The sequence below is a fragment of the Colletotrichum scovillei genome (genome assembly GCF_011075155.1).
Source record: "Colletotrichum scovillei strain TJNH1 chromosome Unknown Contig00006, whole genome shotgun sequence".
In the NCBI taxonomy this organism is placed as follows: Eukaryota; Fungi; Ascomycota; class Sordariomycetes; order Glomerellales; family Glomerellaceae; genus Colletotrichum; species Colletotrichum scovillei.
Window position 1 is genome coordinate 1,589,289 of NW_023336264.1, and position 23,831 is coordinate 1,613,119.

General features: G+C 52.9%; 6 protein-coding genes across 6 annotated transcripts; 3 read left to right on the forward strand and 3 right to left on the reverse strand.

Moving 5' to 3' along the window:
- Nucleotides 1-421: 421 nt before the first annotated feature.
- HER10_EVM0005465 (nonsense-mediated mRNA decay protein 1) lies at nucleotides 422-2,664 on the forward strand (the record flags this gene model as incomplete). The annotated part of the gene is made up of 3 exons (XM_035475081.1): nucleotides 422-2,036; nucleotides 2,088-2,569; nucleotides 2,632-2,664. The coding sequence occupies 3 exons, from the start codon at nucleotides 422-424 to the stop codon at nucleotides 2,662-2,664; spliced, it is 2,130 nt and encodes a 709-aa protein (XP_035332629.1).
- A 934-nt stretch (nucleotides 2,665-3,598) lies between these two features.
- Nucleotides 3,599-4,428, forward strand: HER10_EVM0009452 (uncharacterized protein; the record flags this gene model as incomplete). The annotated part of the gene is made up of 3 exons (XM_035478938.1): nucleotides 3,599-3,635; nucleotides 3,698-4,045; nucleotides 4,115-4,428. The coding sequence occupies 3 exons, from the start codon at nucleotides 3,599-3,601 to the stop codon at nucleotides 4,426-4,428; spliced, it is 699 nt and encodes a 232-aa protein (XP_035333115.1).
- Nucleotides 4,429-6,395: 1,967 nt separating this feature from the next.
- Nucleotides 6,396-7,589, reverse strand: HER10_EVM0009976 (uncharacterized protein; the record flags this gene model as incomplete). The annotated part of the gene is made up of 2 exons (XM_035479446.1): nucleotides 7,289-7,589; nucleotides 6,396-7,224 (listed from the first exon to the last, which is right to left on the reverse strand). The coding sequence occupies exons 1-2, from the start codon at nucleotides 7,516-7,518 to the stop codon at nucleotides 6,396-6,398; spliced, it is 1,059 nt and encodes a 352-aa protein (XP_035333178.1). The 5' UTR covers nucleotides 7,519-7,589.
- Nucleotides 7,590-9,468: 1,879 nt separating this feature from the next.
- Nucleotides 9,469-11,952, reverse strand: HER10_EVM0007189 (AMP-binding enzyme; the record flags this gene model as incomplete). The annotated part of the gene is made up of 6 exons (XM_035476753.1): nucleotides 11,480-11,952; nucleotides 11,169-11,404; nucleotides 10,740-11,105; nucleotides 10,414-10,671; nucleotides 10,194-10,356; nucleotides 9,469-10,139 (listed from the first exon to the last, which is right to left on the reverse strand). The coding sequence occupies exons 1-6, from the start codon at nucleotides 11,520-11,522 to the stop codon at nucleotides 9,469-9,471; spliced, it is 1,737 nt and encodes a 578-aa protein (XP_035332845.1). The 5' UTR covers nucleotides 11,523-11,952.
- A 3,793-nt stretch (nucleotides 11,953-15,745) lies between these two features.
- Nucleotides 15,746-18,323, forward strand: HER10_EVM0012715 (uncharacterized protein; the record flags this gene model as incomplete). The annotated part of the gene is made up of 6 exons (XM_035482103.1): nucleotides 15,746-15,954; nucleotides 16,014-16,135; nucleotides 16,193-17,194; nucleotides 17,247-17,539; nucleotides 17,588-17,812; nucleotides 17,862-18,323. The coding sequence occupies 6 exons, from the start codon at nucleotides 15,746-15,748 to the stop codon at nucleotides 18,321-18,323; spliced, it is 2,313 nt and encodes a 770-aa protein (XP_035333540.1).
- Nucleotides 18,324-19,613: 1,290 nt separating this feature from the next.
- HER10_EVM0011697 (eukaryotic aspartyl protease) lies at nucleotides 19,614-22,666 on the reverse strand. Its single transcript, XM_035483154.1, has 3 exons — nucleotides 21,949-22,666; nucleotides 21,330-21,891; nucleotides 19,614-21,251 (listed from the first exon to the last, which is right to left on the reverse strand). The coding sequence occupies exons 1-3, from the start codon at nucleotides 22,151-22,153 to the stop codon at nucleotides 20,261-20,263; spliced, it is 1,758 nt and encodes a 585-aa protein (XP_035333412.1). The 5' UTR covers nucleotides 22,154-22,666; the 3' UTR covers nucleotides 19,614-20,260.
- Between the last annotated feature and the right edge of the window lie 1,165 nt (nucleotides 22,667-23,831).

Sequence of the window (23,831 nt, forward strand, 5' to 3'; positions counted from 1 at the left end):
GACGACATCTACTAGAAAACTGCCCACAGTCCATGCTGGTTGAGTACTTCAACTTCTCACCTTCTTCAATCCTCGCGACAATACTTCGGCCGCCAACATACCAAGGTAATATTTTCTAACGCTTGCGTTGCCGTCAAAGAACTCCCGCTGACAAAATTCAGATGCTCTTCGCGACGTGGAATGTTGGCTACGGGCCTATCGACGATGTTCACGCGTCCCTCACAGCGAAAGGCAGTCATATGTCCCCCACGCCACAGAATGTTGTAGGTCTTCTCTCTTGATTCCATACCTGTGTTTGCCTTCCTGGAACTAATTCCACTAGCTGGAGCTCTCCGACAGAGATTGTGGCCGCCGGATGGTTCACTCGTTCAATAGCGCCCACGAATTCGCTCGCGTTCATCGCGAAGGAACCATCATAGAGATGGCGAACGAGGCCTCTGCTATCAAAAGGTTCAATGAAGCGCCTGAAGCCAGATACGCTTGGGTGATTGCTCCTGTGCCGGGGCCTTATTCACTCATCGAGTCGGATCTGCAGAAGAAGTGGATTGTGCTCGCCGAACTACCATCGACACCGGAACGCCATTTCCCTGACGAAGGCGACATGTGCAGCATCTCATTCAAGCGGGATTTTGTTTGCAAGGGCAAAAAATACAACCCTGGAACTCTCTCCGCACAGCGCATTCCCAACCCATACGAGACAATCCCGGGGATGAACCAATATTCGTTGCTGGCCGCTTTCAACGTTACCATGGACTACGTTGCCGACCCTATCACGAAGCAGCAGTACCACCCGCTCTTCTCCATCGCCGTGAGACATGACCTGAATTTCGGCTTCGGGCCAACGCCTCTCAGCTTGCAAAATGCCACCGAGATTAGCCTTCGGATTGACCAGAATCCTGTGACGTATGAAGCTGAATTGACGGCGTTGAGCATCTTGACTCAGCCGAAGAAGGAGGGAAACGAACTGTCGGAAAACACCATCGGAACCTTCGAGTACTTATTGGACTTCCGGAAACAGCCAAGTTTCTACATCAACATGTTCGACAAGATCCCACATATGGACAACCCTGCTAGCCATTCCAACGCGTACCTGCAGTCGGTCTATAGCCGACTCAATGCAGACCACAAGAATGTCTATGAGCAACTTCGTCGGATTCCGGCAGGACTAGCGATCATCCTCGGTTGTCCTGGTGCTGGAAAGACGGCATTGAACGCCTTCATCTCCGCCATGGCTGTCTCTCATTCTCGCAAACTCGTGCGCGATGACGGGAAGAAGATACGCAAGCAGGTGAAGATTCTTTATCTTCTTGACGTCAACTACCCCTGCGATGATGCTGCAGACAGAGTGTACTCAACGTTGAAAAAAGCCGGCATCAACAAGTCAGTGATTAGGGTTCGAGGTTGCGCTCGCGAGATGCGAAGCAGTGCAAAGCTTCATCCAACACCCTCGGCAAGCGAAGATGACGAGCCTGATTTCACCGCCGGATTCCTCAGACAAGCTCGTGCTTCTGTCGGTCTACCGCACGCTACTCATTCTACCAACGAAGCCCGTGGTGGCGATCGAGCGCCATCCCTTGACGAAGTTGCGTGGAAGAGGTACGACGCTGACAGAACCCGGTACAAGTCTTTGACAAAGATTCTCGAAAAGCTCGAGAACGGTGCTGTCAAGACCAAGAAGACGGCAAGAGAGCTCAAGAATCGTGTGGCTAGACTCTATCTCTCCGTGATTGCAGACGCCGATTTCATCGCCACAACTCCTGTTGGCGCGTCTGGATACCTGAGCAAGAACTTTCATCCAGACATTGTGTTCCTTGATGAAGCTGCTCATGCCAGAGAACTTACAACCCTCATCCCGATTGCACTGTATTCGCCCTGTGCGTTCATTCTCACCGGCGATACCAGACAAACCAGACCCTTCGTTGAAGGCGGCAAGGGCATGGAGAAGGAGAACATCTATGCAAAGCAGCTCATGATAAGCACCATGGAAAGAGCGGATCTTGCCGGGGCTCTGAAGAGCAAACTGCTTATCAGTCACCGTAAGTACCGTGATATATTGTTCGTATGACTACACTGCTAAAGACATCCAGGAATGTACGGAGACCTCCAAGTATTGGCATCGGATTTGTTCTATGATGGACAATTGACTTCAGGAATTCCCGAAGCTGAGCGTTTCTCCGACCCCGTACGCCACATGCAAAAATGGCTCGGGCAATTCACCAGGGGCCAGGAATGTACTGTCCCTCGAATCCTGCTCAACCTACGGTACTCCAAGGAGATGAAAGACCGGTCGAGCTTCTACAATCAAGTTCACGAGAATTTCATTAAGCAGCGCTGTCATGAACTGCTCAGACACCCGGAATTCAAACAGGTTGACAAGCCTGACCAACCTGGACGAATCCTCATTATCACGCCGTACAAGGCTGCTTTGATCCGGTATAAACAGTTCATCAAGACTCTTCCGCCCCACTTCCGGGGAAGGATGGATGTGGAGCTGCGCTTCAATGCTCTCGAGGCCCGCACTGTGGACTCTGCTCAAGGGCACGAGGCAGACTTTGTCTTTGTTGATACGGTTAGGACGAGAAGCGCTGGCTTCCTCGACGACCCAAAGCGTCTGTGTGTGATGTTGTCTAGAGCTCGAGTTGGAGAGATGATTCTGATGCATGAGGGCATGACGAAGAAGCGGGACCGTAATCAGCAACAGCATGATGCCGAATGGACTACAAAGGTCTATGATCATTGTCGCAAAAACGGTCAGCTTCACTATTTCGGTTGAACAAATGGCTGTGCGTTTGAGGTGGTTGATTGACTGTGGAGTTTGGAACAGGTAGCGGACGATGTCCCCGTTACCGCAGCTTGTGGAATGTTAGCTTGGAGGATAGATACTGCCACAGAGAGAGCCCGAGAATGAGATAATTGCAGTAAACTTTGGAAGACATTTGATGACACCGCGGGCTACTCGACTATCTATGATAGTGCAGCCTGATCTCGATTCGGCCAAGTCAGTCCCGAGGCGGTAGCAGCCAAGCCACATTAAGCAGGCTGCGGAATAACGAGGAGTGCGTCTAGGACATGGCTCATTGCCAATGATATCCTTTCGGAACCAATTACGAGAAGATGTTAACACCCAATGGAGACCGGACCGACCAAACCGATCGCCATGCGGGAACCATCACCAGTGTGAGCTGCCTTTGGGTGTCACAGCATTTGCCATGCCTGATCCTGTTCTATCCCAGTCTACAGCCTGATCTTTTGAGTAGTGTAATAGGATCATTGGCTTAGAACGATCGGCAGGCCATTGTCATTGTATCTTAAAAGAGCAGCTGAAAAGGCTTGCCAAGAAGATAGGCAACTGCAGAGTGCCCTTCCTCCGCTCGAGAAGCGTGCACCCGTATAAAGTAACTGGTACCGGTCAGTTCCCCCACAGAAGATGAGAAGGGAGTCTTTCCCACCTTATCAACCGCACATTGAGATAGTATCGATTGATCTCTTTCGATGAAGATTAGGTGACAGATTCGGTTGCAACATCGCCGCGATTCGCCCAGGCATCATCACCGATTGTCGACTTCAATCGGCCGCACACAACCGCCGTCAATGAACCATGACCAGCGTTCCAGCTGTATGTTTTGCTCAATGTAGTGAGTATTTTTCCTCCACCCTCACCGATGTCCGCCACACAACTGACAATATTTGTACACAGACGATGCCTATATTGAGGCGCAAGGAGTCGGGAAAGACCCTTCCTTGTGCAACATCGTGTCGCCCTTTGCGAAAGATCTCATAGATTGTCAGGTTTGTATTGGAGTTAATAGCAAGAATTCGACCAGTTTTGAGGATCTTGGGCCCGAGTTTCAACAATATCTGGACTTCTGCAACCAGGTACAGACGGTCACGTACGCCGCTACCATCACAAACCTCAATGGTGACGTTAAACTGGTGACTCTGACGAAGACAACAACGGGCCCGATAAATTATGCCCCAGCCACCTCGACTCCTTCTTCGTCTACTTCGTCGCAGAGTGTAATACCAACAGAATCAACTTTGACAGGTTCGTAACCGCCTGAACCGTCTTAGTAGAAAACCTCAACGTTAACCAAAAGATAAGAATCGACCCCAGCCCCCAATCGAGCATGGGTAGCCGGTCTGGTCATTGGCTGTGTCGCCGTCATTGCTCTTGTTACTGGTTTCTGGTTTCTCAGACGTAGGAGACGGAGGGCCAATCAGGTAGCTACTGAGAACAAGAGCGAAGCAAACGACGAGTACACCAAGGCCCAACTTCACTCCGACAGTCTGCCTCCCAAGCCCGCCATAGAACTCGAGGGGTCATACCCAAATCCCATACCGGAGATGAGCGCGAACGAGATTGCTGCACAAGAAATGTTGGTCCCGCACAGCCACCACGTTGCAGAGATGCCAGAGAAACGTAATTGAGCAGTTCGAGTACGCACAACCAGTCGAGGCATGGCTGGAAACAGTACACGAGGTGTAGAGGGAAGCAGCATGCCGAGCAGCCTAGGAACAAGTGAATAACGTATTGCCACTCTTTCCAGCCATGGTTAGTCTTCGTTCCATACGCATCGCAGCTACCCGTGCCGTCCTCAAAGGTCCAGCAAACATCGATGTAAGTCGACCAAAATCACCAGCCAGCCCAAATTTCCTCCATTTTAGGATCGTTTTGTGCCTTTTCACGGGTAACTGGGCAGAGAACTCCGGACGCCACGTAAGACGAGCCATCGTACAGCCATCACCACGAAACACACTCCTGTTGAGTAACACAGCATGACGGTACGCTCTCATTGGGCGCTTACCACCCATCACAGACTCTTGCACCATCCCATTCGGCCTGCGGGATCATGCTTACGGGCTGGCCGCACCGGAGATCACGGACTCCCGTTGAGCGGCTCATACCCGTTGCCAAGAAGGGCAAACATCTCTGCAGCAGAACCAATTACTATGACATGGTGTGGCGTTCGCAGTCCTATAAAGTCAGCTGCATGTCCGGCGTGCCTCGACGCTGTCAGCGTCTTCCATGTCTGACGCTCCTTTTTGCGGGGGAGGAACCCTCATAACTTACAAAACTCAAGAGAAAAGAAACGTCAACGACCTGGCTTAATCGAATGCTTCAAGTCGACTGAAAATGCCAGCTCCGATAATCACATCGACGATTGGGGCTACCTCCACGTACCCTACGCCAGAACCATCCATGGTGACCTATTCGGCCAGGGCATATTTTATGACGAGTCCATCGGGACCATGCATGAAACGTTTAAGTATGCATTTCACTCAACAGGTTTCTCGATCTCTCGGAGGTGAACTGCCGTCAGCGACTGACCACCACTGCGTCTTAGATGCCCTCTACATATACATCCAGGCAATCGGCAAACAGCCATTGATCTGCCACAAGGACGCGCACTTTCAGACAGAGTACGAAGATTGTATTAATTGCTTACATGTCACCGTGGGGGATTCAGGAACGTACATATCTGAACGCGTCGAGCCGAAATTCAAAGAGTATCTAGACTACTGCAACGGTAAACCTCCGGACTGGACGTACGCACCTTCACGATTGACTGTCGTCACCCGCGCGCACTGGGGACCCCTTACAGACTTTTATGGCGAACTAGTGGTGGGAGGTCTCCAGACGATCACGGCGACGGAGCTCAAACCGACGGACAGCAGTGAGGCAGGCGGCGGATGGCCGTCGTCATCCTCGACAGAAACTGGGAAGACACCCGGGACAGGAGACTCAGGTATGATGTCTGGAACGGCCATATTGACGCCATAATGATGCTAACCAAGCGGGATAACAGGACCGATACCAGGCAGCTCGGCATGGATAGCAGGGCCGGTCATTGGCGTGATCACGGCCATCATGCTTTTGCTAGGCGCGCTCTGGTTTCTCAGACGACGAAGGCATCGACTGGTTGATAAAGAGGAGTCGATGGCGACCGGTGTTGCCATTGGTACTCGTGGTGGTGGCTACAGCCAAGAGGAATATGAAAAGCCGCAACTGCATTCGGATTGTATCCCGCGTCGAATGGAGCTCGAAGGGTCGTACCCGAATTCACCCATGAGCCCTATGTCTGAGATGACTGCAAACGAAGTCGCGGCTCAGGAGCTTTCAGTGCCGGGTAGTCAGCATGTTGAAGGGGTTACAGAGAAGAACAGCTCTGCCAGGCCGGAGAGCCCGGTTCTTGGATGAGATAGGGGTTTGTTTTTCACTGATTTCCACTGGAGATGAGTTTCAACGTAATAGCGAAGGTCGGTCCCCTCATTCGAGACCAATTTAACAGCTGAAATGGAGTCTCATTTTTTAATTTATGAATATTTCCTGAGAGGGCGTGGTATCAACATCATGCTTCACGCAAGCCGGCCGCCTGAACTAGGTTTAGTCCTTCTTAACCGATCATGTTTCGCCTCATCCTGCTCGACCCGGTGAACTGCAAGTTCTCGTTGCCCGTAACACCAGTCAAGACATTACCGATCCCCTGCACCTCGCCGTTACCGCCCTGCATGATGGCCGCGTAGTTATTCGCAATCAGCTGAATGCCCGACACGAACCCCTGCTCGTCGAAAGCGCAGTGCCCGCCGTTGGGCGAGTTGTTGACCGTCTGCTGGGCGTTGACCTGGGCGGTACTCAACCCCGCGTCCGTCGCAATCTTCTCGTACGCCTTCACGGACGCCGGGATCGCCTCCTGCAAGTTAGAGAGCTCCTGCAGCGTGCTCTGGAAGTGGATCCTCGTGCCCGCGACGGCTTTCGCGTCGACGACGTCGACCTGCGGGGGTAAGCCGCCGCAGTTGAGCAGCACGCCGTTACCGGCGAAATTCTGCATGTGCGCGGGCATGAAGAAGCCCGAGAGCATCAGGGACCCGCCCGAGACGCCGGTGAAGAAGACGTTGGACTGGTTGAAGGCCATCATCTGCGGCAGCGTCTTCTGGACGAGGTCGTTGACGGCCTGGGAGTGGGCCACGCCGTCGGTGCGCTGGAGCCCTTGGCCGCCGCCCCAGAAGAGGTTCGGGTCCGGGGCGAGGACGGCGACGCCGGCGAGGTTCTGCTGGACGCCCTGGTTGGGCATGTCGAAGAAGGATTGGCCGCCGTCGCCGTGGAGGAGGACGTTGAGGCCGAGGGTGCCTTGGGCGCCGGGTTGGGCTGCGGCGCCGGGGACGCCGGAGGCGGCGGTGAATTGTTCGGCTGGGCCGCTGATCTTGAAGCGGAGGTCGAAGCCGCTGGGAGGAGATAGGGTTAGTCCATGCCCACCCAAGAGAGGAGAAGGCGAACAACGGGACTTACTTGACGTTGGCGGTCATGTCCAGAATCATGGATCCGTCAGTAGCTTGCGAGATGCCCTGGGGCACGGCGGCGGCCTGCTGCTGCGCCGTCTGCCTGTTGGCGCGGCCGTTTCCGTTCCCGCCCCGATTCCCGTTTCCTTTCCTGTTCTGGGGCTGAGGCGCGCCGTGGACGACACTCAGCAAGCTGAGGACCACCGCGAGGGCGGCGACGGGGGAGCGGACGGTCAACATCCTGGTCGAAAGCGAAAGAGAAGGAGGGAAGAAGAAGACTGTGTAATTAGAAGACAGAATTATACGAAGGGAAAAAAAAAAGCTGCCAAGCTTGCGGTGCGTCGCTCTCCCACGAAGATCAAATCGTTTTGGAAAGAAAATTCTTGGTATGAAACGAAGATTCGGAATTTCCCAGAAACCCGGGGAAGGAAAATCAGAAGAAGAAGAAGGGAAACCCAAAAGGAAGGGGGATGGGGTGGCAGGTTAGGTTTATCTTAAAGAACCGTTTGCTTGCATGAGCATCGACCATCCCGTGGTCATGGGTATTGAATAGCCTCTCCTCTCACGGTCTCGCCGTCCGAATGACAACCGACGGCTTCTCTCCTTTCCCTCGCCCTTCGCTCTGGCACTGACCAGCATCGTGACTGGCTCTATCCCATCTCCTTTTGGCTCCTCTGCATGGGTTCGACTTCTCAAGTGAGCGCCCCCCGTCTTCAGACTAAATATGGGGAAAGAAGGGCGCATCAACGGTCAGCCCACCCTACAGACTACCAGCGAGCCCAGCTGGCGGGAGCCATACAGGCCATCTGCGAAGCGAACCATCTCATTAATGGAGAGACGAAAAAAGAAGGGAGGGGATAAGCTTGTGTTGTCTCTGTTTCGCCTGGACTCGGTTGTGTGTGAGAGTTGGGACAAGTCAGTCTGGGTCTGATCGCCCCCTTCTGGCTAGTAGTCGAGTTGGTCATTACTCCGTAGTCAAGGACTTAGAAGACGGGAGTGGCTTTTGATCTTCAATGTGCCAGGGAGCAAAGGGGAATACATGACTGGTCAATCAGTTCGACATGGAACTAGGTTGTCCGGGACAGTTATCACCCAAAAGAGCGCCTCTCTGGGCCTACGCAACCAAAAGTGCGTGTACGAAGTATGAAAAGGGATGGATTGCCAGCGAGAGGCTCGACGACGGTTTCGCTTGGCGCTGCGTCTCCCGACTCGGGAGCAGAGCCATCCAGGGCACCAAGTTCGAGTTCAACAACAAGGTGTCGCAGAGCGTTTGAGGTTCTTTGTCGTCCGGCCTGCACTTTGCAGCAGAAACTCGAAACCGACCCCGGGCGCCCGGGTCCACCCCTGCGAAGCCGCAAGGCACACCCGCTCGGGGCTTGTCGCTTCAGACCCCGGTTCGGGGAACGTTCTCCCACTCGGGAGGCGACCGTCAATTGACAATTACAGATTTTTATTTCCCTGATCTTCCCCCGTGCGACAGCGAATGAATAGGTTTGTTTTGCCACGGTGAAATGCTTCCATGGAGATTTCCAAAAATTCCAGTTCCACCACTAAGAGGCGGGGGCCTGTTTGATGGGGTTTCTGCGACGTTGGGAGGCTTGGTATCCGCAGGTTGTTTTGGATCCCTGGTTGCGCTAAGAGATGCTTAAGTGCGACTAAGCCTTGAGGCTCTTTGAGGGGGATTAACCGCCGATGTGGGTTTGGCAAGTCAAGATCGTTGACTCTGGGTCTCTAGTGGCTCTTCTAGGTACGAGGAACACAAGACTTATGGTCGCTTGTATAAAGTTTGCACCAAATGCTGAATGATAGTAGGGTGAACAACATGCTTCAGGAATCGGGGGGTTCGTAGTCATGGAAGTTACTTGAAGGAACTCAGGACGGAAGCCAAACATGACACATGTTTCTTCGACACTAATTCGCTTACTTTCCAACGACCACAGGGGCTCAGACGTCATTCGTTTCGGAACCGACCTGTCTGAACTCGTATTCAGCCAAACGACAGCATTTTGATGTACAGAAGACGCTAAATATAAGCATTTCGTGCATTTCGTAGGCATAACGATTAACGCACACATAACCGAACGATCATCTAATACCCAGCATCACATCAATCCAACCCTTCTAAACACTAGACCCAAATCTCGTACTCCCCATAGGTAGTTCATATATACATACACAAGTACATATATCTCAAAGCTTGGCACCCTTGGATCTCCTGGCTTCCTTTTCGCGGTCGCGGAGCAGACGGCGCAGAATCTTGCCGCTGGGGCTCTTGGGAATGACGTCGACAAACTCGACGCCGCCCTTGAGCCACTTGTGCCGCGCCTTGTGCTCCTCGACGTACTTGCAAATCTCGGCCGACACCTCGGCCTCGGGCTTGGAGGCGTAGGCGGCGGCGCGGACGACGTACGCCTTGGGCACCTCGCCGGCGCGCTCGTCGGGCACCTGGATGACGGCCGTGTCGGACACGGCCGGGTGGGTGAGCAGGTGGGCCTCGAGCTCGGCGGGCGCGACCTGGTGGCCCTTGACCTTGATGAGCTCCTTGATGCGGTCGACGATGACGAGGTGCTCGTTGCCCTCGGCGGACTTGCGGACGAGGACCTCGTCGCCCGTCTTGATCCAGCGGCCGTCTTCGTGCCATACAAACGTCTCGGCGTTGGCCTTTTCGTTGTGCAGGTAGCCCAGTACGACGGAGGGTGACTGCACCAGGAGCTCGCCGGGGGTGTTGTACTCTGTGATCTCGGCGCCTGTCGTGGGGTCGACAATCTTGCCGCGCGCACCAGGGACGAGAGAGCCTGATGATCCGACGTCGATGTCGATCTCGGAGGTTGTGCAGACGACAGTGCTGGTCTCGGTCATGCCTGGATTTGTTTTAGTAAACACGGCCAAGCAAATGGTGCAAAACGAAAGCTTACCGTATCCTTGGCCCACGTGCCACTTGGGGTATTGCTTCTTAAGATCCTCCACGGTTTCCGCGCCAAGCGGCGCTGCACCTGTGTATACCCAGCGCACATTGGTAAGGTCGTACTTGTTGCAGAGATCTTGGTTGCGGATGACTTGAATGACGATTGGCGGGACCTGCGTGTGTTAGAAGATGTACATAGGTTGCTTGCAATGCCGCCAATGGGAACTTACAACGGGGAGGCAGTTGATCTTGAAGCGCTGCACGGCGTCGAGGAACTGCTTCAGCTCAAACTTCGGCAGGACAATGATGCCGTCGCCGCGCCACGTGCCGCAGTGAGCAATGACGACCAGGCCGTAAATGTGACTAAAGGGGAGAAGACCGAGGGTCGCTTGTGTCCTAACGCCAAGCTTTCTCCTCGCGACTGTTTCGTATGTTGTGAATTGCAGGACGTTGGCGATGACGTTCCTGTGTGAGATCATAACAGCTTTCTGTAGCCAAGTCAGCCTACGAACCTCGACATACGTTGCGATAGTCTCTTAGACCTGGAGTTACTCACAGGCAAACCCGAGGTGCCGCTCGAGTAGCATAGGAAAGCAACCTGGCGTGCTCCCTGTCCCTTGACCCACTTGAGAGGCTCCAGCTCCGGCAGAGACTTGCCCTCTTGAATCAAGTCATCGATAGTGACATAGGGTGTTTTTTGATCGGCGCCCGGTACCGGCAGCAAAAAGATGCGGTCCTCGGGGATGTTGGCGCCCTTCGCGGCCTTGAGCGCGGTTTCAAGCAACGGGATGCAGGTAAAGAGAGCTTTCGAATTGGACGACCGCAGCTGGTGCTCCAACTCTTGAGCTGAATAAGCGGCGCTAGCGGGAGTGACGATGCCGGACAAACGGTGCATGGCATGGGTGAAGGGGATGTAATCGATCTACGCACTACTTTTTAGTCCCGTAGGAAGACGCGGGGTTACTTGGGCACCATTGCTACTCACTGTGTTGAGAGAGAAGAGGCAGACGACCTTCTCCCATTCGGTGCCCTCGTTTGGTGCGAACTCGAGCTTCTTGGAGATACCTCTCGCCAACAAGTCTGTTCGCTCCCTCACCTCGATAGCCGAGTATGACTTGCCGGTGAGGCCGCAGGTGTACGGGCTTCTGGAATCCTTGAGGGCATAGCGACCGTACCTCTCATTGCTCATGAATTCTTGGATTGTGATTGAATCCGGAGGATCTGTGGTGTTTCAGTGAGCGCTGGTCGCGGCAGATTGTTGGGCGAGGCCCGAGGGCCCGAAGGGGAATATCCTACCAATGGGCAATTGAGGAACCCAGTTTGGTGAAGTGAAGACCATCTTGGGCAACGAAGGGGAGAGACGAATCGAAATAGAGAGAGGATATGTGAGAAGCTTGGTGTTCACGCGTTCAAGGTCGTGTCCCAGAAGCTTTGCGCGCGAAGAAGGTCCGTCGTTGAGAGGTGTGAAGCGTCGTTGAGAAAGAAAAAGGTTCGGGGGAGGTTCGGACTTTTTGAATGATGTCAAGCTGCGCACGAGGCTCGGTGGATAGCTGAAGCTCAATTGCCGAGCAAGCGGTTTGGTTCGAGAGGAAAACTGACAGCGAAGGGGACCGACCGGAGCGGGAACAGAGTTTAGATCTCTCTATTGCGTTGCGCCTCTGTGCCCCCGGTGACCGGGCCCTCCCCTGGTCTCTTCGTCCCTGGTGCTCTGCGTGTCTGCTCCTCCTCACAGCCAGAAGGAGCAAAAACCAAGACTTGGAGAAGCATAGCTTCCCCCACTTCTCCGCATTTCTCCCCACGTACTTGTCACACCTCGGCAGAGAGCAACAGATAGTGCGGTATCTTCCCGCACTCTCCAGGAGGTCGAGTCATTCCGCGTATCCGCCCGCGTCATTTGGTGTAGATCCAGCCATGGGCATCTACTCCTCCAATTGTTAGGACGTTAACTGTGGCTGACCTTGGACAAGATCCGTTGCCAGCAGCCGATGGCGGTAGCGCCCACACCTTACCCCAGTCGCTAGATTGGCTCGCCCATTCTCTGAGCTTCACGTCGCTGAACCTTCGCTACTCATGACCCCCGTCGATTCCAAGGGGTCCAGGGGCCCAGAATTTGGCCGAGCAGCCACTGGCTGTGGGTTAACCGGCTGCAAAGGGCTAGAGGCCAGCCGGCTCCTGTGTGCCTTGGTTGGCGATTTGGTATTTGGTGGTCGCCCGTTTCGTTATGTCAGCAAGCAGAGAACCGAATTACCAAGGTAAAAACAATTCCGACCAACCGAGATTCTTCCGATGACAAAGCAAACACTCATCTTTTGCCGGCCAGATTGGCCAGGTCTCTAGGCCCGCAGCCCCAGTCGCACCCCGGAAGTCAATTCATTAGATCTCCGGCGCGGAATCTCACTCCCGCCCCGGATTCTCAACCTCCACCGAATGTCACAGAGTGGGTCGTGGCTTCTGCCTCTGTTGCCCGCCGACCTCCGCGTCAGACGACCGCCATGAATCCTCTCAGGTTGACTGTCGACTGGGAACGGCTGTGTTACCTTTTCCAACACTGCATCAGGTCGCCGGGAAGAATGATCTGGTCACTAGCAAGTATTTATTCGCCGGTAGCAACAGCGCGCGATACATAAGGTCGGCAAGGGAGCCTCAGTGACAGTTGCACACACAGTCAATAGTGGGGCATACAATAAGCAGCCGTTGTTTAGTCAGATTTTGGTCAACAGAATACTGCTGCTGGCTGGGGACTTTGCCGGGGACTTCACCGAGTGATGAAAGCCTGGCCAGATGGCTTTACTTCCCTCAGGCCGTCCACATGTGCCATTACTCTTTGTTGCGGGATGGCATTGTTTAAGCCACCATCACTTCGCGCTAGAAACAATGATACATTTCGGTGGTATATCACCTCATTAAGTTGACGAGAACCTGTCTCGGCATGTGTTGTCTCAAATGATCCCACTTCCCTCTAGATCGCAATGTCCCTCAAAGGTATGGTCTTCACTGCATCATGCTTCTCTACCTTGACACTTGCCAATGAGGCAGTCTCGACTCCAAGCGTGGCAGCCTCACATAGATATTACTTGAACACCTGTCTTCCATGCGTCCCATACCATATGTCCACAGACAAAGCCAGCGTTTGCTTCTACTTCGCGAAAGTGGAATAGATGAGAAAGAGGGCTTGGTCAGAACTCATCCGTTCTTCCAATCTGAAGTTATATGCGTCCGTCGTTCCCACTCAATCTGTCTGAGTCGGTGAGACTGGTTTGTTGGACATTGGATGCCTCTGTCCGCCTTGTCACCGAAGGTTCTCACAAACGGCCCCTCATTTTGAGCCCCGTATCGTATCAACAGTATATATCACATTCCCTAGAGGCTTTGCCCACCTTCCTCATATGACTGGAACTCAATACCTGAAACGGGAGCCTTGTAGTCTTTCAACCTTTCTTTTACCCCCGAAGGTGCGAGCGAGCCCCCTCCATCATCCACTACAGTTGCCTTTGCCAAAGCTTCGAATTTGAAGCCAACTGTCTTCGGCTCAATGACAGCATCAATTACCTTGGCACAGTCTCTATCTGACCAGGAGTAGAGGGTCTCAAGGTAGGAAGTCATTTCTCAAGTCATTATTCAATAGCAAGCTACTATTTTTGCCGGACTTGGCAGCATAGGAAAGCCGCTACTAGCAAGATTTCTTCCACTCTGGAACTTCCAATCTGGAAGGTCTAACATCGGGAGTTTGTTGAACATAAACTCAGCTTTTGATCACAAATGCCCTACAAGCGTTGCTCTTGGCCAGCAGAAATATTTATCTAATAGCCGTCTAAAGACATCACCTTGCTAGATGCTATTAATGGCTAAGCCAGTCTCTCTCATGCCAGCGTACTGCATGTCACGCGCTATTCATCACTCCGAGGCACTGGATGCTCAGACGTAAATTGACTCGGTGGATTTCTCCTTTCGACTTTACAATTGACAAACACCATAAACGACTGGTGCTTAAACTCGCTCTCCCAACAAGGAACCAGATGTTGATGATTAAGAGCTGAAACAACCGTATGCTCGAAACGACGAGAGACTTGTAGAACCTTTCATAACACTCCTCATCTGCCTTGCATGAGAACTCGGTTGCTCCTGTCTCTTCCGTCTCCTCTAAGGCTTAGACTAAGACGAAAAATATTTGTTTTGGGAAACGGATCACCTGCACCTTCCGAATCTACAATGCTGATATTCGTCGCTCTTTCCCGCTGTGAATCACGCAGGTCCAGCCGGTCCTTCTTCACGGTTCGGCTAGGTGCCCCTTTAGGCAATTAAAACTTTTCACACCCTCTGCTCTTTCCTTGTATTGCTCTCCTCCTGCCTTCGAACTTGCGAACCATTCTTTATGAACCTCGATCCTGCTCTAAGATCTGCGGTCTCTTTCCAGCACCTTCTTGAGTTCGCACTGCGATCCTACCTTCGAACCTGCGGTCCCTTCTTCGCACCTTCTTCAGTTCGCACTGCGATCTTGCCCTGAGACCTGCGGTCCCATCTCCGCACCTTCTTCACTTCGCGGTCCTGCCTTCGAACCTGCGGTCCTTTCTTCGTTCCTTCTTCATAGGTACTGCTCTCCTGCCTCTGAGCAACCCCTCCCCACACCGGAGGATATTTAAGGGGAGCTTTCTTCCGCAATCACACTTCTCTCTTTCACACACCCTCACTTCTCTCACACACGCTTCCACTTCTCTTGCCGACACAATTCTACTTCTTCCACACACACACACCACAACTTCTCCCATACACATATTTTCACTTCTCCCACCGACGCCTCCACTTCTCTCCTACATAAACCCTTCCACTTCTCTCCCGCACACATTCTTCAACTTCTACCTCGAACACTATTCTACTTCTACTTCAGACACTCTTCCGCGTCTGCTTCGAACATTCTACCACTTCTACTTCAATCACACTTCCACTTCGACCTCAGACACTTTTCCACTTCTACTTCGGACACTCCCGTCTTCCGCGTCTGGCTTAGAACACTCTTCTACTTCTACTTAAGACACACTTCCCTCTACTTCAGACAATCTTCCACTTCTTCCTCATACAAACTCACGTCTTTCATCTATAACCGCACTCTCAAAGACTGCAGCCTCTTTACGTATTCAGTGCAGCCCGACCGTGAACCGGTCTTTCTATTCTTCATACCTACTTCTTTCACATCTTCTCAAATCCTTCTATCGTACCAAGTCTACTTCCTTCAACCGTTCGCACCTTCGGTCTTTCAAATTACCTAGAAGTGCCGTTCGCACCTGGCGTCGTTCAAAATACCGACAAGTGCCGTTCGCACCTACCGTATTTCAACCTACCGAGAAGTGTCGTTCAGACCTGACGCCTTTCAACCTACCGAGAAGTGTCGTTCGGACCTGGCGTCTTCCAAACCACCGAGGAGTGCCGTTCGAACCTTCTTTATCCAGAGCCCATCTTAAACTTCACTTTCAGGCTGCGACCGTTCTTCAACCTACGTAATACACACCTCACGATCGATATTAGAACCCCCTTTCTTCACATCAGTTCGAGTACTCGGCAAGCACGATGGCCGACATCAACAAGCTTAAGGCTGAGCCTTTTGGTGAACCCCCCGTTTGGGCTGCAACCCGACAGGCTCTCTGCGATGCTCTGCCTTACTACAAAGCGCACCAGAGCAGTGCTCACACCAACAACAAGACTATGGTGGGATTTCTCCTTGGCGGCTTTCCAACTATTCGAGACCGCATGGATGCAGAGGTCATCATCACTGCGCTGTAGGTGCTTTCCAAACTTCCCTCGCTTACCAACTGCTAACCTTCATGATCTGTGGCAGCGGTGGCGGCAGAGAGCGCGATGTTGATGGCAACATGATCCGAGTCAAGGAGAGCTTTGAGAGAAACTTGTCCTCTGCCCAAGCTTCCATGATGAAAGCCATGCCCGTTGGCGTCATCTTAGGTAAGTCAATTCTTCGAAGCAATACCATACTTGAGAATCATACTCATTTTCAAATAGATAAGAACTACCCCAGCTTGTCCATCGCCACGGAGCACAAGTACAGCGTCATGGCATTCTTCACCATCACGGACATTTGGTCCGAGAAAGAAGCCAATGGACAGTTCTGCCACAAGATTCGACTTGAGAAGATCGACCGTTCTATACCATCTTGGTGGCAGGCAAAGGCTGAAGTTCAACACACTGTCAAGCCTCAGGAGTTCAGTGATGTTCGCCAAAGCTGTGGCAAGTGCTTGAAGACGTCCAAGCAATACTTCATTCAGGGCTGGACCTGCTTGAATGCTCACTGCGAAGATTCATTCATCTTCTCCTCAGAGACCGACATCATGGGGCTTGTAGCTGCTTCTCACTGCTCTGCAACCCTTGCTTGGTGCATCGACTGCCACCAGCACTGCAAGACGGTCTTCTCTGCCGGATGGACCTGTCTCAACCGCAAGTGCAAGAAGTTCTTCACGTTCCCAGATGATGTGGATGTTGCTCGCCTGGAATACTCGGAGAACTTTCTTCAAGAGAGAACAACGTTTCAACTCCCTAAGCAGCTTCTTCAACCGAACCTTCCATCCATGAAAGGCCATCTCGGCACCGAGAATGCAATGCGTCAGGGTATTGTCTGTCCTCAGTGCCACGGCTGCTCGAGACGAATTGATTGGACTCACTGGGCTTATGAGAACCGGGAGTGCAACTTCGTCTTGATGGCTAAGCCGGCTGCATTCCCTCTGCAGGATGTCCTCCAAGAGGAGACTCATGTCAAGAGAATGCATGGATCTAGACTCTACGATGCAGGAATTCTGCAGCACCACGCCCAGATCAATGGTCTTCCCATTGAACAATATCTTCTTCCGGATCCCAACAACGCCAGCAGAATCATTGGCTCAGTCAGTATCATCCGCACGACCCAGACTGCGAATGGACAGCCTGGCGGCCCTGATGAGATGTGGAAGGTCTCTAACGAGTCTGTCGACACCTTCAACCTGTCCAGAAACTCGGTGGTTCATCCCGGATGTAAGTCTTCATTCAAAGCTTTTCCGCAAAACCAATTGCTAACATGTTCCAGTACCCACTGAAAAGCTGACGAGAAACTTCCTTCAAAACTGGGGCGCTCCCTACAAGTTCGTTGTCGCGGTGGACTCCAAGCCATTCTCGGCGGCCCCCGAGGCCTTCATCGGAGCCCTCAAGAGAATGGAGTGGGCTGGTGAAGTATCAATCGAGATGACGAACCAAGTCTTGGGAGTTGTTGACCGCCACGCTCAGCACACTGGACTGACTCGGGACCCGTCTGTCACTCCTGAGTTCACCAACTTTAACGAGCTGTTGTCCATCGGCTATATGGAGAATGACAAGATCGGCGTTAGTAACCTCATACTTCCTTTGTGAGCTCCAAGCTGACTTTTATAGTTTCACGATGATGGCGAAGATACCTTGGGCCCTACGGTAGCCACACTTTCTTTGGGAAGCCCGGCTATTATGTTCTTTGCCAAGAAAACAAAGAGTGCGAAGAATGCGAAGAGAGGAAAGAATACGAAGGAGAATGAGGAGTACCGGAAGGTGGTTCTCAAGTTCTCCTTGTACCACGGTGATATCGTGGTCATGCATGGCTCCCGCATTCATGAGGAGTATCTGGTAAGTGCCTCTAAAATGAGTGGGAGCACAAGTGCTAACATTATCGTAGCACAGGGTCGATCCGAAGGGAAAGCGCCGTTTCGCTCTGACTTGCAGAAACATCGACCTCACGCACTCAAGTTTCACCCCTCAAGGCCGAGATGATGCCATCATGAAGAGCACCGTCCCGTCGGTATCAAAGATCTGGGATTACCCGAAGCCTGATGACAGCAATGAGATCGAGATGAAGTCCTGCAATTCCTGCTTGGTTACGGATCTCAAGAAATCGGTCGCTGTTCAAGCTACTACACTCGAGACGAAGGCCTTCATAGGTGGCAGAGCCGCAACGGCAGCTGCTTCCACCACCGCCTCGGCTGGAGCCAAGAACCTTACAGGAATGATCAATGCTCCCAATCGTCGTATCACGCGCGTGCGTACCAGAAAGCGTGATGGCACCGACAGCGACGAGAACTATAGCGAGGGTGAGTCTCCTCTTACTCGCACTGCCAAGAAGCGCAGAACCAGAGCCTAGTCATCCGGTGCAAATCGCCCGGACAGGCCAGTTATCTTCTTCAACTTTACGCTTTTCTATCATCCAAGATGATGACACTGAAGCATTCAACACTCGATTCACGGTGATTTTGCGGGATTTTCTGATTTCTGAGAGTTCGTTTGGGAGAATGGAGACTGGAGATTTGATCGTTTTTGCCTTTTTCTCATTTCAATCTTTGTTTCGTGGTTTCCCGCTTTTAGGGAGAATTCGTGAGGCTTCCAGCAGCGGCGAGGCCGGGCGGATACCGGAGGGAGACATTTGCTTTTTATCCAAGGAAGACTTGGGAACAACTTTGCTGCTTCGGCAGTCTTAATCATTTGGCATCCAGCGTTTGCACATAGCTCAGTTACTTAGTTCATAGTGGAAATTTTCCTCAGATTGCAGTCATATCCTGTCCACCATTTTGATGTGACATTATCTTGAAGGCCGTATGCAAAATTCACGGCGTCCTCGCCGAAAGCAAGTGCGCACTCCGCAACGAATCTCGATGTGGATATCTTGGCCTCAAGCTGCGTGCGAGGTTGACAAGGTGAAGCTTCAGCTGTTCAAGCTCTCTCACTGTGCCCCAGGATTGAGACACGTGTCTCGACTCGGGGATTGACGAATGAGATGGCCTTCCACCGTCCCAGCATCTCGGGACTTTTGGAGGCGTCCGGGTTGAATTACTTTTGGACACATGCAGAAACGCCTTTTTCTGCAATTGCTTATGGAAGATGGTCGTTTGTGGGAAGAGGGAAGAAGGAACACTTAGGTCAGGTAGGGAAGAAGGGCAAGGGCGGGGAGGGGGTTCTACAGCATTCATCATTGGTACTACCTCATTCAGGGAGTGAGACATTCCACGGACGGTGTATCCTGCTTCCGGGGTCCCCTCCAAAATCGTGGCCATCTCAATTCGAAGTGATGGCTAGGTACCTTGTGCCGCACCTCCGGGTCCCGGAACGGCGGCATGGAGCAACGAGGAAAGGGCCGAATGTGGTCTGGGAGGACCTGGACCCCCTCGGAGGGGTGGTCTAGAACCGGTGTTGCTCATTTTGGGTAAGTGAGGTAGGTGAGCGCATTACCCTTGAGACAGAGGAAACATTAGAGACATACTACGTCAGAGCAGAGCGCGAGTAAAGGTGAGAGAGAGAGAGAGGATGGGGGGGTCATGCTGAGGTCAACGGCGTTTCCCGGAGTTAGTCCCGACGCAGTTCTATTCGGTGAAGAGGAGGCGAGTTGTCCGTCGGCCGACGCCCGGTTTTTCCTAGTCTTGTCTTTCTCTGGGGGTTTAAAGGCCCTCGTCACAAAAAGTTGACTGAACACAGACAAATCGAGGGCTGGTGTGATGAAATATGTACGTTTTTGTGTTACCATTCTCAAGTTTGCAGTCACAGCCACACAGTCACAGGATGGATAGCAAAAAGCACGAAATGATTAGGAGCGAGATGGCGAGAGAACGAGCAGGAAGTGTGGTTCTGAAACTTTTTTTGAATTGGAAAAGTCAGGTCCCGTTTTTTCTTTTCTTTTGGCCTTCCTAATGAGAAGAAAACCGAAAGAAACAAGGGCCTCAAGTTTTCGTCATTGGTATCGTAACGGGTCATCAGTAAAAACGTCCGTCCTAGCTAGACATCCAGCCCAAACCCCCAGCTTTGTGAAGAACTATTCTTCAAAAACTCATGGCCAGCTAGCCAGGGAAAAATCCGTACCTCTTTCTCAAGCTCTGTCTCGTCCGTGATAGATAAGACCAGAAGAGAAAGAGGGTTTCCATTAATTCCTCCCCTTCCCCCAAAACGTCCATGCCATCCCCTGAATGCAAAGTTGATAATGAAAACTCCCCAAAGAATGCAGTGCCTCCCGAAACCTGAACAAAGAAGGGGTATCGTATCCTTAGCCTTATTTTTCCTGTTGCGTTCACAAAATCATCTCCAAAGCACGACTCAGAATGTAATCGTGATGACCAAGATGGCCAAGACGCTCAAGACCAAGCCCATGAAGACCTGGTCGCTGCCCAAGAGGGACGAGGCGGCATTGTGAGAATCGGAGTTGCTCGACGAGGAGGGATCGGTCGCGGTCGGGGCGGCAGTCGTCGTGCCCGTGTTCGTCGAGGAGCCACTGCCACCGCTGCCGCGGGTGGCCGCAGTGGGGGTAATAGCAGCGGAGGAAGCGGGCGAGGCGTTGCCGGTCGCGGAGGAGGATGACTGAGGATGAGGTGTTATAAAGACGAAATCAGAGGGAGTCACGAACTTCGGACTCGGGATGGGGGGGTTTGTGTAGGTCGAGCCAGTCGGGGCGTCAGGGAAGAGCCACGGGGAAGTGGTAGTAGCAGTAGTATCAGAAGAAAGAGGAGCCAAAGAGGAACTCACTGCACCAGGCGCGGGCGCAACGCTGCCGTCCGGGGTGGCGGGTCCGTTGCAGAGTCCGACGAGGCCGCTGGGGACGGCGTTCTCGCCGTTGGTGATGGTGATGATGTCCTCCTTGCCGCAGTCGGCGGCCTGGGCCATGTGGATCGCCTGGTTGTCCCAGTCGAAGACGAAGTAGCCGGCCTGCATCATGCTGTCGCCGAGGATCTGCTGGTCGGTGGTGATGACGAGACCGACGTAGCACTGGCCGTCCTTGGGGCCCATGTCGAGGATGAAGTCGCTGAGGGGCACGCGGATGGTCTTCTTGCCAAAGGTGAAGGTCATGTATGAGTCGCTGCCGCCGTTGGCGAGGGTCGGGGTGCGGAGGGAGCAGTCGGCGGTCCAGTATCCGCTGTCGTCGCTCACTGCCTTGAGGTCCGCGAGGATGGGGCGCGCGAGGGCAGGATGGAGGCGCGTCAGTGTAGTACCCGAATCGAGCATGACGTTCGTGTCAGCTGCACCGAGGTCGTAAGACTTGACGGGCTGGTTAGGAAGAGACATGCCAACGGCAGAAAGGGTGGCTGCGAGACTGGAGTTGTGAGTTAGTACGAAGATTACGGTGACATTTTCACTTGATCAGGCTGGAGTGAGAGAGGCCTTGACTTACCGAGGCTCGCCTCTAATGCCAGTAATCATGGGAACCTTCAGAAGCTCTCCAATGAACTTGCCCTTGTCGAGACCGCCGTAGATGAGCGCGCCAGAGTCGGAGGAAGAGTGGCGGAGATCCAGCGAAAAGGCACGGCTGCCGATGATGTCCTGATCAGCCAAGGTGTTGAGAATCAGGCTGTAGGGCTTGCCCTTCTCGAATCCAGCCTTGAGATCAGGAGCCAGGCCCATGATGCCGGTGGCGATGCCATCGCTCTTGGTGACGAGGCCAAAGGTCTGGTTGACGATGGCACCAGCGCCCATAGTGATGGTGTCAACGTAGTAAGCGATCTCGGCGCTGGTCTGAGTGCTGGCGTCCGAAGCATCTCCGTAGTTGAGTCTTCGAGCTCCAATGGGGCCAACGGCCGGAGTGCGACTCTTGGCCGGGTTGTACTGGCCAGCAGCGAGACACTGCTTGGCCTGGGAGGCAGAAGGAGCGGTAGCACAGTCCGGGTTGACCCAGAGCTCAGAGGAGCCGGTATCGAGCAGGACAGTGACCTGCTGAGCAGGAGTGCCGATCGAGACTATTTTTTTTGTGTCAGTCTGCTCAAAGGAGTGAGAGGAAGCAGGAAATTACTCACTATCAGTCGAGTAGTAGAACTGTTGATTCTTGAGAGTAACCTCGATGGCCGCTCTCTTGTCAAGGTCACTGTAGTCAGGTCTGACCTGTCTGACCGGCATGGCGATAAATCCCTGGCCCTCAGTGGCGCGAGGGAAGGACAAGGCCGTGACAGAGCTCACAGCCGCGCCAGCGGCGGTGAAGGCGATGAAGATTCCAGACTTCATCTCGGGCAGCTTTCGATGCTCTCGTTGTGGTATTGTTTGGCTTGAATGAGATACAATAAACCCAGAGATAAGATACCGAAGAAGAAAGGGTAAAGAAGGTGAAGGTGGGAAGGTCCCGGGAAAAAAGGATTGTTGAAGCTGAAGAGAACCTTGAAGAAGGGGAAAAAGAGATGAGGCTCCGTGGATCGGGGATATCCAGCGGATAAAAAAGAAGGAAGGAAGTGAGTGTACCTAAAGGTAAGGTAAGGAAGGTAAGGTGTGGAAAAAACGCCACACGGAATCTCCAGCTTCTAGGTCGATGGTGTAAGGCAGAACAGCTCAGCTTGACCTAGGTGGGTCCCGGTCCCGGCCCAGGTCGTCGTGGTCGCTTCTGGGGATGAGTTGGTGGTATCGACTTTTGAGCGCTAGCCTGAGGTATCCGTAATAGAGCGAGCCGTTCGAGGAAGGAGGGCAAGAGAGGGAAAAGGCTCCGAGAGAGAGAAAGTCTTGAGTGTCTTGAGTCTTGATGCATGCACATGCGCTAGCTGGCGTTGGCGTTGGTTGGGGCTCAAAGAAGACAACATCATAAAGAGGGACATGTCTCTCCTCCATCTGCCGTCCCCTACTACAGCCTCTGCTTGCGGCAGCCTCAACACCAACAACTCCATCCCGACTTCCGGTTCCTTGGCTAGATTCCTGGCCGGTACCTCAGCACGCGTGGCCAGGTGTCTAGATGTTCTTCAATCCCCACCCTGGCTTACTCCAGCTGGCTAGAGTTACACAAAGAAAACGGGCAATGGGCCAGCTTGCTTGCTGCATCCGACCTCTCTACTTGGGCCCAGGTTCTCTTCCCATGTGGACTTCCACGTGAGGTTCTGGCCATCGACTCGCGAGACTACTCGTTGAGCCAGAATCAATATTGGAGCCATGATGGTATTGCGGTAGTTGAAGTTATGCTTGGAGAAATGATCGTCACTCCTATCCTTAGTTGCAGGAATTCGGTCAAAGGCACGGAGAGCGCGCTCTCTAGAATGTGAGACACTGCCCCGAAGCCGGCGACTAACGGCCCGGCCGGCGCGTGGCTCCCGCATTGCTGGCAATCCCATAGCTCAATGGGTCACTAAGGTGGACAGATATCTTAGCAGCTTTGCTCCGGAGGAATATCTCAACATCAAGACTTCAGTAGTCTTGCCTGGCTGGAATAGGCATGGAATCTCGTTTTCAACTTGTACTTTTGTAGCCTCTTGCAGCCATGGAATTTTGACACCAGCATCTTTTGAGATGATTGGATAGGAAGAAACATCCTCAATAGAGTAGTACAGCGGTATCTACCGCCGGGTCGGTTCCCTCAGCTCAAGATGGGGCCGCCATGTGGCTATTTGAGCCTCCCGGACTTGGATGACAGCGACGGGTTCGGAAAGCCACCTCATCTCGCGCGGTAAACACCGTTCGGCTACGTCATCGTAAAAGAAGCCAAGACGACTGCAACACCATATGTTGAGATATAAGATTGGCTCGGATTCCCTTTTCCATCACGTTCTAATGATAGGTATGGTCGGTGTAGCTCGGTGAGCTTTCCTTCCATCTTCAGATCTGTGATCGTCGAAAGAGCTCCACCAGCAATGTTGAGTTGTCCGGGGTGCGTTACACTTGCTTTAGGGCCAATCATGGATTGACAACCCAACCACCTCTCTCTTGA